The 13,777-nt window shown below is 34.1% G+C and overlaps 2 protein-coding genes across 2 annotated transcripts; one reads left to right on the forward strand and one right to left on the reverse strand.

The window, feature by feature from the left end:
- Positions 1-381: 381 nt before the first annotated feature.
- On the forward strand, positions 382-6,620 carry LOC101208016 (phospholipase D beta 1). The gene is made up of 10 exons (XM_011652134.2): positions 382-1,775; positions 2,204-2,320; positions 2,910-3,104; positions 3,782-4,030; positions 4,144-4,212; positions 4,324-4,471; positions 4,777-4,925; positions 5,289-5,459; positions 5,573-5,773; positions 6,115-6,620. The coding sequence occupies exons 1-10, from the start codon at positions 813-815 to the stop codon at positions 6,406-6,408; spliced, it is 2,556 nt and encodes an 851-aa protein (XP_011650436.1). The 5' UTR covers positions 382-812; the 3' UTR covers positions 6,409-6,620.
- A 1,991-nt stretch (positions 6,621-8,611) lies between these two features.
- Positions 8,612-13,424, reverse strand: LOC101208259 (hydroxymethylglutaryl-CoA synthase). Its single transcript, XM_004147919.3, has 13 exons — positions 13,278-13,424; positions 13,122-13,193; positions 12,348-12,454; positions 12,067-12,199; positions 11,192-11,335; positions 10,866-11,024; positions 10,609-10,682; positions 10,450-10,528; positions 10,264-10,319; positions 10,073-10,160; positions 9,853-9,993; positions 9,624-9,773; positions 8,612-9,142 (listed from the first exon to the last, which is right to left on the reverse strand). The coding sequence occupies exons 2-13, from the start codon at positions 13,182-13,184 to the stop codon at positions 8,936-8,938; spliced, it is 1,401 nt and encodes a 466-aa protein (XP_004147967.1). The 5' UTR covers positions 13,185-13,193; positions 13,278-13,424; the 3' UTR covers positions 8,612-8,935.
- Between the last annotated feature and the right edge of the window lie 353 nt (positions 13,425-13,777).

Consider the following 13,777-nt stretch of genomic DNA (forward strand, 5'->3'; position numbering starts at 1 on the left):
ACAAATTCTCCATCAGTATTAGTAGAGTTCACAGTATAGTTTTAGGTCGATATTATAATTTAAAGAAACGAACTAGATTTAAGTGATTATTATTGGTTATTTATTTTGTTCAATAAACTTCTAACATTCTCCAATCTAAACAAAATTAGAATTTAGAAGAGTATACGTTAATGTCAATTGAATTATGCAAATTTGATTATAGTGGTTTTGTTGTTGACTTGGTCTCCTCCCTCTCAAAGTTTTAAAGAGTACAATAAATCTATGTGAAAACCGAAGAGCAATGGCTATAATGTTTTAACCGTATGTTTTGGTGAGAAAAATCTTTTAAATTTAGACGACTTATTAACATATTGCATTTAAACAATTTGAGTGTTATATCAAGGGGTCGGCTTTTCGAGAATGGACGACTTTTTCTTCGTATGTATCATTCTTGGTCAACTCCATTGTTCATATTCTTCAGTGAAATCGGCCAATTTTTTTAATCACCCACTCTCTTTCGTCGCAAGTGACATTGGTTTAGAATTTTCAAGCCAACCAATCATGTCACTTTTCTTACTGAAATCGCCCATGTTTATATTTCCAGTCAATATATTTTGTTCTTTATTTAATGGGCATTTCTCATTTTTGAAGCAGTTTGTCAATAATATCCATATTCAACACAAACCCAGATTCAGATTTCTTCTATAATCTTCCCACCATCATACTCTTCTATGCACCTAGTTTGATTTGAGCTTTTGTAGGTTGTTTTGTGCTTAAAATTGTTGATAATTTGAGCTGTTTCTTCTCTGTTATTGAGTTTTATTGTTGTGCTTATGGCTGGTCGTATATTTGAAACTTTGTCCTTTGGTGGGTCTCAACATGGTCAAGGTAATCAATCTTTGCCATTTTCATCTGGAAATACTTCATTGAAGATCTTACTGTTACATGGTTATTTAGACATATGGGTTAAGGAAGCTAAGAACCTTCCCAATTTGGATATGTTTCACAAGACTCTTGGAGATATGTTTTCAAAAGTGTCTTTTAAGGGTTCAAAAAACAGTAATGGGGAAAAGCCTCAAAAAGTTACTAGTGATCCTTATGTGACTATTTCTGTATCAAATGCTGTAATTGGAAGGACTTTTGTGATTGATAATAGTGAAAATCCTGTTTGGATGCAACATTTTGATATCCCTGTTGCTCACTATGGTGCTGAAGTGCATTTTGTTGTTAAAGACCATGATGTTGTAGGTTCACAAATCATGGGTGTTGTTGCAATTCCTGTTGAACAATTGTATTCAGGAGCCATAGTTGAAGGAACCTACCCAATTTTGAATAGTAGTAGGAAGCCCTGTAAGCCTGGGGCAGTCTTGAGTTTGTCGATTCAGTATACTCCGGCTGACCGTGCGGCCATTTTTCGAGGTGGAATGTATGCGTCTCCTGACCATCAGGGAGTTTTATGCACATATTTTCCTCTTAGGAAGGGGGGTAAAGTTACATTGTACCAAGATGCTCATGTTGAAGAGGGTTGTCTTCCAACAGACTATAGGCTTCATGGTGGAGTTCAATATGAACATAGGAGCTGTTGGGACGATATCACTGAATCGATCAGTCAGGCTCGCCGTTTGATCTATATTACGGGCTGGTCTGTTTACCATAGTGTTAAATTGGTTAGAGATGGGACAAGAAAAGAATGCATACTAGGGGACCTTCTTAAAGCCAAGTCCCAAGAAGGAGTAAGAGTCTTGCTTCTTATATGGGATGATCCAACTTCAACTAGTATGTTGGGATATAAAACGGTATGTAACTGAATAACAAGTGATATATTTATATGTTGCTGTTGCTCTTTGTGGCTTTTGCTGGACATTATGTTTTTCATGAGTGTCTTGTTGATTATGCATATTTTAGTGAATTCTTTGTTTGATGGCCATTTAAATTTTTTTATTTTTTCGTTTTTGAAAGTTAAGTTTAAACACTGTTTTTTTTCATGTATTTTCAAAAATCACATCACATTTTGAAAACCAAAGAAAGGTAGTTTTTTTAAAAGTTTCTTGTTGTTTTTGGGAATTTGACCAAGAGTTTAAACATTTCTTTGAGAAAAGGTGAAAACCTTAGGAAGAGGATTGGAAGGAAAAAACCTACATATATTTGATATAATTGTTTACTAGTTCTATGTCAATTAACGCTGTATGCCATTCTTTAGTTACCTTTTCTTGACATAATACAGGTTGGGATGATGAATACAAATGATGAGGAGACTCGTCGATTCTTTAAGAACTCGTCAGTCCAAGTGGTTTTGTGCCCACGGTCCGGGGGAAAAGGTCATAGTTGGCTTAAAAAACAGGTCAGAATTTATGCAATTTTCTGTTTAGTCTAGGCAAGATAATTTTCTGAGCTCTTTCAGTAGAGGTTCTATAATGTAAAGTGTTCAAACTTTAAAAGGCTCGTGCATTTTATTTGCCACTGCCATTGGAAGGGAAAGCTCCCTTTGTACGCAATTAAATCTAAATCATCTGACAAAGCAGTGACAACATCGACTAATTGCTCCCTTTCTCCTATTAGCATATTCTGTTTGATCTTTATTGTCCTTTCAACAAAGATAGAAAACTTAATTCTTTTTTCCACTATCTTTAAATCATATTTTGTGGAATAAAGAACTATAAGTCTTATATTGGCTTGATGCTTACTTCTTGTTTCTGTTATTGCATTCCATTTTACATTTATGCTCCCTAAACTATGGTTAGTTTTTTCCTTTTTCTCACCTCTTTTTTATACTACAAGGTATAGAACATATCTAAATGCAACCTTTGACTTCAACAATATGTGAAAGCAGAGATTCAAAATTCTGGTTGTGTTTGTGTCTATAAAAGTGATGTATATAATCTGCTCCATTTCTTGGTTTTGACTCTATGTCCATTCCTCTTTCTCAACAGGAAGCTGGAACCATCTATACTCACCATCAGAAGACAGTTATTGTAGATGCTGATGCTGGAAATTACAGAAGAAAAATTGTAGCTTTTGTTGGAGGTCTTGATTTATGTTTGGGCCGATATGATACCTCAAGACATCCTCTTTTCCGGACATTGCAAACTACACATGTGGATGACTTCCATAACCCTAACTTTACGGTACGCTTTCGATTAAAGATCATCAATATGCTTTCCCCATTTTGTCTAGTTTCTTGGCAATAACTTCATAATGAATGGTTGTTTAGACAAAAAAAATTGTAATGGTCAAAACAAATGCACCTACATCACCGTCATGCCTATGCCAAGCTGCAGACACTTAAAATCAGTTTAATATATATCTTCAATTTTGTTCATAAGTATGATACTCTATTGATGTGCTTTTCCCTTTCTTGGAGAGGAATAAGCTAAGAAACATGAAAACAGACTGAAAAACATGTAATTCTATTTTAAGATACAATGATGACATATTCTTAATATAAACTTTCGTATTGTATACCTTAACTAATTTAGTAATTTTAAGATCCACATCCTTTCTTTCCTTTTTAACTGCCAAGATGCGTTATTCATTTGAAGTAACACCATGGCTGTAGTGACATGGAGTTTGAGAATTCTTCTGAAAAGAAGCTATGTTTATGTACCTTAGCCTCAATTTTTAAGATGTTCACATAGTGCTCATTTCTAGCTAAGGCATTTTGAAATGTCACTTCTGATGATTGGTTATTTTCATCTATTTTCTCAATACACTTTGTGGTTGAGTAGCTGTGCTGCCATGAAGATGTTGTCATTGTTATCAGCTAAGTCTTTCTTTGAAGTACTCTTACCCTTTTTGAAAACAGGGTCCAACTACTGGCTGTCCAAGAGAACCATGGCATGATTTGCACTCTAAGATTGACGGTCCAGCGGCATATGACGTACTTGCAAATTTTGAGGAGCGTTGGATGAGAGCTTCAGAGCCTCATGGCCTTAAAAAGCTAAAGAAGTTACATGAAGATGTATTACTCAAAATTGAAAGAATTCCTGAAATTTTGGGAATTGCTGATGTTTCTCAAATATGTAATAATGATCCAGAAGGTTGGAACGTCCAGGTATAAAGAAATAGCAAATGATCATGAACAATTTCATGCCTTCATTTTTTTAATTCATATTTTGTATTATAATGAAAGTCACTGGATTGAATGAGCACTTGATGATATTGCAGATTTTTCGCTCAATCGATTCCAACTCCGTAAAAGGGTTTCCTGACAAGCCAAAAGATGCCATAAGTAGGGTAAGAGAAAACTGATAATTTTTAGTCGCATTCTTGAGATTTGAAATATTGTCCCAAAAAGTGAAGGAATATAGTCTAAAAACGAACCTTTTGTTCTTCATGATGTAACAGAACTTAGTATGTGGAAAGAATGTGATGATAGACTCGAGTATACATTCAGCGTATGTTAGTGCAATTCGAGCTGCTCAACGCTTCATTTACATTGAAAACCAATACTTCCTTGGGTCATCTTATAATTGGAGTGCTCACAAAGACTTGGGTAAGAAACTCTGAACTCCAAAACGAAGAATTTAGCAGAAATGAATTTTTTAGTAATGGTGTTTTTCATTTTTCGTGAAATGGTTTCACTTGTTTCCATAGAATGTTAATGGGTTTTGAAAAGACATGGGTTGAAGTATTTTGGACCCTTGGGATTTGGGGCTTGATGCACTTCAACCGTTCTTTCTGGAATTCTCATTTTTCTTAAATTTTTGTCTTGGTGGGCATTAGTCTAACTTTCATTTTTACTATTTGCTTATTTTGGTTTCTTCAAGTAACAAAAAGGTTGCATATCTTTACTTTCAGGGGCTAATAACTTAATACCAATGGAAATAGCCCTTAAGATTGTGGAGAAAATCAAAGCTAAAGAAAGATTTTCAGCTTATGTGGTTATTCCAATGTGGCCAGAAGGTGTTCCTACAAGCACTCCTATTCAAAGAATTCTTTTCTGGCAGGTTTGTTTCATCTATTATTTCTTATTATTAGCTTATCAAGCCTTGTTCTGAAATTTTTAAACCATACTTTTATGTTTTTCTTCTTTTTCTAAATTGGTAAAATGGACTCACATAGGAAAGGAAGTTAAACAAATAAAACAAAAGGGGATAAGGCATGGACATCTCTTCTGATTAAAGATTAACTTGAAAATACCCGAGAACATAAATGATGCTTATCATTTTCTTCTTGTGAATCTGTTGTTAGTATGAAGTTTCTAAAAGCCATACTTGTCAAGAAAAAACTTAACAGTGCTAATCGAATGTATGTATAATTGTTACTTTTTTAAGTTTTTTTTCTGATCAGTGATTCTTTGTTTTCTTCAGAGTAGGACAATGCAAATGATGTATGAAATGATATATCAAGCGTTAGAGGAGGTTGGACTTCACAAAACATATGAACCTCAAGACTACTTAAATTTCTTTTGTCTTGGAAACCGTGAGATGCTCGATGTGAGAGACGGTGTTGAAGCCGGGAATGGAGAAAAGAATGCTCAAGTACTTAGCTCTTACCCCCCTGAGTGAAGCTTTAAATTTCTTGACTTTACTTTGAAAATGTACTTCAATTGCTCATTTTTATGTTCTTAATGTATCATTTATTGGTTATACAGTCACTTGTTCGTAAGAGTCGACGCTTTATGATCTATGTTCATTCTAAAGGAATGATAGTAGATGATGAGTACGTCTTACTAGGATCAGCAAATATCAATCAACGCTCCCTTGAAGGCACCAGAGACACTGAAATAGCAATGGGCGCATATCAATCTCGTCATACATGGTCATCAACCAAACGCTCAAGCCCACGTGGTCAGGTATGTATTAGAAAAAATCATGACCAATTGAAAGTGATTGTGCTATACTTGGGTGTGCTTTTGGTACAAACAAGACCAATTTTTTTCATGCCTAAAAGCACTTCCAACATAGAGTGATCATGTTTGAAGTGATTGCTAAGAGGTGTTAAAATCCGTTGCGACAAAGTACTTGCAGTTTATTTTTCATTGTAGTGTTCATTAGAGAAGCAACGATCAAAGGATAAGATACAAATTACCTTTTATGGAAAATGTTTATAATCAAAGTACATTTGCCAAATTTTAATAGAACATCATTCATCGTTCACGAATCATTAACGACGACGATTGTCTTTTCTCCACAGGTGTTTGGATATAGAATGTCATTATGGGCAGAGCACACAGGAACAATGGAGGAATGTTTTGAAAGACCAGAGAGTATTGAATGTGTAAGAAGAATGAGGTCATTGGGTGAGAGAAATTGGAAACAATATGCAGCTGAGGAAGTGAGTGAAATGAGAAGTCATCTTCTTAAATATCCATTAAAAGTTGATCCAACTGGTAAGGTCACTCATCTTCCTGGCTCTGAATCCTTCCCTGACCTTGGTGGCAACATATTGGGAACATTCACAGTCATACAAGAAAACCTTACAATTTGATTCCCACTAAATATTTTTTTCTTCTTTTGGAAATTCTTACTGATTGTTTTAGTTAGAAACTTCATAATAGAGTCTTGTTTCTCTTTTCATTGTGATAAATATTATAAAGGGAAAAGTTATGTAAAAACTGCCATTGTCGATCTATTGGATGATCTACCGGTATGATTACCATTGCGCCTTCCAACTTTCAATTTAATCATTTAATTAGTTAAGTTATATTGAATTGAATTGGAAAATCAATAACCATTGGAATTTGTTTCAAGAACCTGTTTTGTTGTGGGTAAAAACTATGGTTAAGTATGTAGCTACAAGGGAATGACTCAATGGATCATTCCATGAGAAGTGTTTTATTTGGCTATGTACGGTGGGAAACTCGTAGGCTCAAGCAGAAGAGCCAACACCTAAGGTTGGCCATGGAAGTTAAGGTCATAAGGCTGACTCTGTAAACTTCATAAAGGTTGGGCATAGGGTTGGCTATGAGAGAGTTATGGCCTAACACTTTTACATGTATTTAGGTCAGCTAGTAAAATAATTTCAACGATTCATCATAGCTAGTAACAATTTGATTAATTATTCTAGATATTGCTCTCTATAGAGATAGTAATTAACTTGATGTAAGAGTGTTGATAGAGGACCAGTCAAGGAAAACGTTGGTATTCATTGACTTTAGAAAAATGTGTAGAAAAATGTGTTGTATTCAAGAAAATTTTCAATTTGTACCTCTAAACTACAACTATCCTCCATGAATTTGAGGGTCTAAAGCCGAAGAAAATCATGGGTGCATACATTTAAGACAAGAACTTAATGGGTTGTTCAAGATCAACCAAAATCTTAACAAACAAAAAAAAATCCATACCCACACCATTTGTATATGACCAACGACGTCAACCGAGATGTATGAAGCATCAATTTAATCATTTGAACTTTCGTAAGGATGTAAATTGTACTCTTATGCTTTTTATGTGATAAATATCACGTGAAACTTAAAATTTGTATCGATTAGATTCCGAAAATTTTCTAGACAAATCAATTTAGACTATTTTTGATGAGTCTCTTTGGAAACTTATCTATACATCAATTCTCACAATTGTGTTGATTTCTTTAAACTTTTTGTTTTACAAAGTTGATGAGAATATTTTGAAAGAAAATTATAGATAAGTTTTCTTTTACTTAATGAAATTTGGGGGTTATGAGTGAAGGTAAATTTAATAATATCTCTCATTCGTGGATTTGAAATATGTAAAGACGTGAAAATCGATATTAAATAGAAAAGATATAACATTGCACGAGACCTTTGGACATTTTGCTTTAATACCATGATAAATCACTTATTGATTCAAAAACTAAAAAGAAAACTATCCAAGTATTTTCAAAATATAGTAAATTTTGCTATATTTAAAAATGTCTAATTAGTAAATACAAACTTGATATTATATTATCTAACAAAATTAAAATTTATAGTTAATATTTTAATTGATACAATACCAAGTTTAATAACAGAAATTGATATTTTTCCTTGTATTTATTGATTTCGCAAAATCCCTTCAATTGCTGAAAACTATTTACTTAGTCATGTTGTAAACTGCCCAAGTTGCATCTCTAATTCCAGTCCAATTCATTGTTATTTTCAAGTACAATCAGCGGTGGAAAGATTCAAATTGCATATATTAGTACACTCTAATCCCAATTAAACTATGTTTGTTTGACACAACGGAACAGATACAAAATCAAAGATAATGTTGCAACTTTTAAGAGTAAATAGAATACATTTTAAACAAAAGATAAAGTTCCAATGTGTAACTCATAATTTAAAGTATCTAGAAAAACTGAAAGAAAGTAACAAAATGACGAGACTGGTTCGATGAGGACAGATTTGCACAGAGATTTTGGTGGTGTTGCACCAAAATAAACAGAGTAGTAGTCAGAACCAACCACATTTTTTGTCACCAAAATTTCCAACAAAGCCAAAATTGACAAAATTTGCCATCAAAACCAAAATATCTTCACTACAATGCATGTGGTATCTCACAGAATCCAACCTGTTTGAAATAACTTTTTCTATATCTTTTTCTAGAGTTTCTTTGACACTTAAATGTTAGATTATTATAAATTAGATTATTATGTGAGAATGGTCGAGATGTGCGACGTAAGCTAACTCAAACATGGACATCTTCCAACCAAAAACCGGTGAGATACAGTTCTATGAACAAACAAATTTGATGAGAATTACCGATGGAAGTGAAAAATGGGGGGAAGGAGTCTCTACATTACATCATCAACAACAACATTACATTTTATCTTGTGAATAAATAAAGGCAACCAATTATTGAGACAATTTTCCTAACAAGAAGGGAGAAAAAAAAAAGAAAGAACGGAAAACTACAAGTTGTGAACGTACTGTCTTCTATAGCTTAGCTTAGCTTGTAAATAACTTATGATAAAGAAAAATTCTTGTTGACACTTACAATAATTAAATGAAGAGCACAGCATTTGGCTTCAGTCCACTTGTTTATTTGTTGTTATTATTTCAGTGGCCATTAGCAACCACACCATTCTCAATCTTTTCACTTCCGCCTTCCTTCTTGGCGTAGAATCTCCTGTATAACGAATCAACTTCAGTAAGATAGTAGGTGCCTGATGATAGCAGGCTGCAGTCCTTGCTCGTCACGAAGTCCTTCGCCCCGTACCGATGCTCCATCAGCTGCATTATTTCGACAAATTTCTCGGGTACCAACTGCATGAAAATTAAATGTCCCAATCCATGGATTAATAAAACCATCTTTAAGTTCGATTTTCTAAAGTACACAACAATAAAAAACTAAAGACAAAAGGCTCTTAGAACCACAGATGTATGAAGGTTGACTTGGTAAGTATTCTTTATAAGAACCGAGCTTTCACCGAGAAAAATGAAAGATTATACAAGAACAATCAAATATTTAACTGTAGGTTAGTTTTAAGCAAGCTTTTCAGTTTAGTGGTGATTTGAACACCATCCTTGTCCAACTTTTCTGCAAGCTCATCCAAAGTTTGAACTGTCCAAACTATAGGACAACTATTGGACAGATAGCATTCAGGCTAAAAATGGCATTGTAGCATCGGCTTAAAATTAATTTCTCTCTCAATTACATTTGAGACAATTGTTTTGATGCGGATCTATATACTACCTAGACTTCTGCATAATAGTCAAGTTAATAGAAAACCTGAGAAATAATTACCTCGTGCCTTGATTTCAACTTTTTATCCACGTTCAAGATAGCTGAAATGTTGGACAAACTAAAGGGATTTTGGCCTTCATTGAGTTTCAAGGAGAACATCGTTGCAGTTGACCCGCTTCCATAAGAGAACAATACCACCCTATTTCCTACCTGGTATGGAAACAAGCCATTTAGACTGGTGAAACAGAGCAGCCAGATTGTGTATGTAGGCGATAGAGATGATATATACCAGTGATTTATTCTTGTTGTGAAGAAGTGATATAAATGCTGCGTAGAGAGAGGCAGTATACATGTTTCCAACTTGCTTTGGTATCAAAGTGGAGGGCTGGACCTTTGCATCATAAAGAGGCTTTGCAAGCTGTTGAGTTATCTGCAAATCCATTACATTAGTTAATAAAAAGTGAAAACCAAATGACCAGTAAAAGGATGTCTGTCATGAGGTATAATACCTTTTCGAGATCCCGACTCTGGTAACTCTCATCGTTAGACAAGGTTGAAAATGGGGCTAGCTTTTCTTTAGCAGCTTCGTCTATTGAGCTGTAAAAAGCAGAGAAAACTTTAACATGCCACCATAAACAACCAGATGTTTAGAATTTGAATTTGAAAAGTGAGAATTCTTGAGCAGAAGTAGCATATATACCTAGCATTTCTCTTGAAATCATTAAAGAGTAATCGAGCAAAGCTCTTCTGCACAAGCTGCAGTACATAAAAGAAAATTGAATCATTAGGTAAACATTTTCAAAGCTCTTACTTGGAAAACACAGAAATACTGAATAAGTTTTTAGTAATTAAACAAGCCATAATCAAATTTTTTTACATATGTTACCTTGTTATAGGGAGAATGAAACACAAAATAGTCAGCATTAGAAAGAGAAAATTGTTTGCCGCCCTCCAGTTTCTCATACCTAATAAAAGTGCAACGGAATGTTAAGATAAAAGACCGAGTCTGCAAAGGAAGATTAATTTATTCGAATTATGAACGTACTTGTGACATAATTGTTTGTAGCAGGAATCCAAGGCCATGAGGTAACATGTTTGAGAGAGCTTACCATCAACAACCTGCAAGGATTTTGTTATAGATGGCTCAGTAAATGTAGCCAGAAGCTATATAAATTACTAAAACCAGGATAAACAAAATGGGGAAAAAAGTTATACAATCGAAAAACAACTCTAGTACAATAGAAACTGAAGCATAACATGATGTCATATAAATGGATTACAGTTTATTCTGTTAAAGATTACCGGGTATTCGCTGGCTAGGTTAGGCTTGTAAAAATCATAAACGTGAGACATATGGCTTCCCCTCAACTTGCTTTCAAAAGCAATAGGAGCATCAGGTCCTATCAGCATGGCAATAGCTGCAGCCCCACCAGTAGGACGAGCTGGTCCTTCAGCATAGACCTAACAAAATAGACCAGTCAATAATACAGGATTTGACAGCAAATATTCCAAGAAAATAATGGTATAATATATTTCAACAGAACAGAGTCAAATATGTCTTTTTTTTCCATTTATATAGATGCACTATCTGTTTGTATAAGAGTAAGATAGACCAGTTTATATCATACCGCACTATCTGTGCACACCACAAGACCATAACGCCCATCCCAGGAGCTGCTCTCTACCCAGTTGACACAGTTGAATAGAGCAGCTGTACCCCCATAGCACGCATTGGTTGAATCAACACCTTCGATATCGGTATTTCCATGCTTCTGCGATGATGAAAAGATAAGAACATTCAGTAAAGTGCCCATCAATGAACCAATATTTATAATATCAAGAAAATGATTCCACTCAAACAGTGTAGTAGATAAAAATTGAGATTCACATCTTCAAAACTACTAAACTTCAGCTGTCCTTGTCTTCTCTCTATATTATGCATGTTATTTATTAAAGTATTATAGAGCTTAAATAAAATAAGTAATGTTAGTGATCCATACTTTTCTACTATTACCAGTAAATTAACTAATGAAAAAGAGGGGAAAATAAGGAATAAAAAAATAGTTGTTGACAAGACTCCTAGTTTTTTGGCTTCTCTAAATGAACTTTAACTTATAAGTTAATGAACCGTGTATTCCATTTGATCCACTGATGAAAATCATCGCAATTATTTTAAATTAACTTTTAACCCGCAAACTTCCTTAAAATGTTGTCCACCCTTGCATCAAATGAATTGGCCCTTATTATACTTAATAAACAATTGATCCAACTATAGATTAAAAGCATTGTTTGAGTGGTTTTAACACTTACAAAATCATTTTCAAACATGTCACAAAGAATAGTTCAATGTCAAACTTTTTGGTAGATACTAACTTCAATAAAATAGAAGACAAATAAAATTCCCACTTTTAGTTTTGATAACCCTCACTTTTGTTGGCCCTTCGTTTTTCATTTTAAAAAAGTGTAAGAGAAATAAAGTCCATTTGAGACCCAAAATTTTTACCTCAAATATTTGCATCAGGAAAGTCTTAATTGATTTGCTTTTATCTATAACAGTCTCACTGCCTACTTCTAGCCGGCCAATTTGTTTCGGATCAATTCCGTACTTTTCAAGAAGAGAATTGACAACTGTCAAGCTGAAAATCCAAGAACTTAGATGTCAAGAAGATTCTTTAAAATACAGAACAAAGATATTGAAACTAACAGCTGTGTCCAGATACAAAACCACATAGATTTTAGCCCAACAACAAAAATTAGCAAGAGAGGATGAAACATGGTCACTACCTCATTGAGATAACATCTTCAACCTCAGTACAGAATGCCATGCAATCCTGTCCAAGTCCAATAGTGTATTTCCCCTTGCTTGCACCATCATGAGCTTCCAATGCTTCCTAACGTTCCCAAATCAGAAGTCATATTAATTTCAGTAGCAATCAACCATACATGTAAGTACAAAAACCCAGTAGAGAACCATGGAGATGCAATTCTTCATTCATACTACAGTAAAATATCAAATGAACCTTCTTAACAAAACTTGATGCAGATCCAAGAAGACCCAAGTAAAAAAAGAAAAAAGAAAATAGATCAACAAACAAATTTTAACCCAAGAGAATCGTTAATGAAAGACAACATGCACATGATGTGTGCTAAAATATGAGCTCAAAAGCTGCCACCAAACAATTGGGTCCGGTCGGCTAGCCCAGAAATGAGCTCAAAAGTTGAAGTGGACCCAACTCATACCCATACACAAACAGACATTATAATCATACATACATGTGAAAATGCATAATTCAAAATCAATCCACAATCGCAAACAACCAAGGAAGAAAAGAGAAAAGGGAAAAAACAGAATAATCATCTAAGATCTCTGGAAAAAAAAACACTACGACTTCAAAATTACTAGCGAGAAACACAAAATTCAACGAAACAAGAAAAAAGAAAAAAAAAAAAAAAAACAACCCCCAGATAACGAATTTGTCCATACACTAAAAAATATAATCAGAAACAGGAAAGTAGAGAAAAAGGTTTAAAGGGGAGATGAAAAGGAGAGATCTTCACCTGCTGAACATAGGTAGGAGGGAAGTAGATATCTATAGCGAGAATTCCGACATTGTTAGCCATTTCTGGAAGCTGTTAATGGGTTTGAATTGAAATTAAAGGGGATCCAAAGCAATAAAGAATGAAAGTAAGGTATGAAGGTGATGGATATTGTACCTCAAACGAAGAAGAAATGGGAGAGAATGAAAAAATTTGAGAGAGAGAGAAGAGAAGAGGAAATCCTGGCGAACAGCAGAGAAAGATGGTGATGCTCACATGGGGGCGGGTCTTAAATAGAATGCACTCTACATGAACTTCCTCCCAAATATTTTTGTAAACTCATGTTCCTTTTTATTTACCTTTTCCCCCTCCATTTTCTTTCTATTTACTTTCTTTGCCCTTCCTTTCCTAAAATTATTATTATGATACATAAATAACTCAAAATATACAATATATCATCAACCTCCCACCTCTAAAATAGAATGTCATACCCGATTTCAAGCTCACTTTATATATTCAAAAAGTTATTTTGTTGTAAAGTATATAGATTTTCTTTTTTCTGTTAATTAAAGAAATGATTTCGGCGTAAACGACTCTAGAATTGACTACCTTTTTCTTACTATATTTTGTTAACTAAACTCTTCTTACCATTGTATACTTAATCATTTGAAGTATTA

Source organism: Cucumis sativus, chromosome 3 (assembly GCF_000004075.3).
Source record: "Cucumis sativus cultivar 9930 chromosome 3, Cucumber_9930_V3, whole genome shotgun sequence".
NCBI lineage: Eukaryota > Viridiplantae > Streptophyta > Magnoliopsida > Cucurbitales > Cucurbitaceae > Cucumis > Cucumis sativus.

What these genes read in the sequence shown, in the direction of transcription:
- LOC101208016 (XM_011652134.2), top strand. Translation starts at nt 813, where the DNA reads ATGGCTGGTCGTATATTTGAAACTTTGTCCTTTGGTGGGTCTCAACAT. An exon ending in CAGAAGGTTGGAACGTCCAG is followed by an intron (nt 4,031 to 4,143) that starts GTATAAAGAAAT and finishes ATGATATTGCAG; the next exon opens with ATTTTTCGCTCAATCGATTC. An exon ending in GCTCAAGCCCACGTGGTCAG is followed by an intron (nt 5,774 to 6,114) that starts GTATGTATTAGA and finishes TTTTCTCCACAG; the next exon opens with GTGTTTGGATATAGAATGTC.
- LOC101208259 (XM_004147919.3), bottom strand. Translation starts at nt 13,184, where the DNA reads ATGGCTAACAATGTCGGAATTCTCGCTATAGATATCTACTTCCCTCCT. An exon ending in ACCTAGCCAGCGAATACCCG is followed by an intron (nt 10,683 to 10,865) that starts GTAATCTTTAAC and finishes AAATCCTTGCAG; the next exon opens with GTTGTTGATGGTAAGCTCTC. An exon ending in ACAACAAGAATAAATCACTG is followed by an intron (nt 9,774 to 9,852) that starts GTATATATCATC and finishes TTTCCATACCAG; the next exon opens with GTAGGAAATAGGGTGGTATT.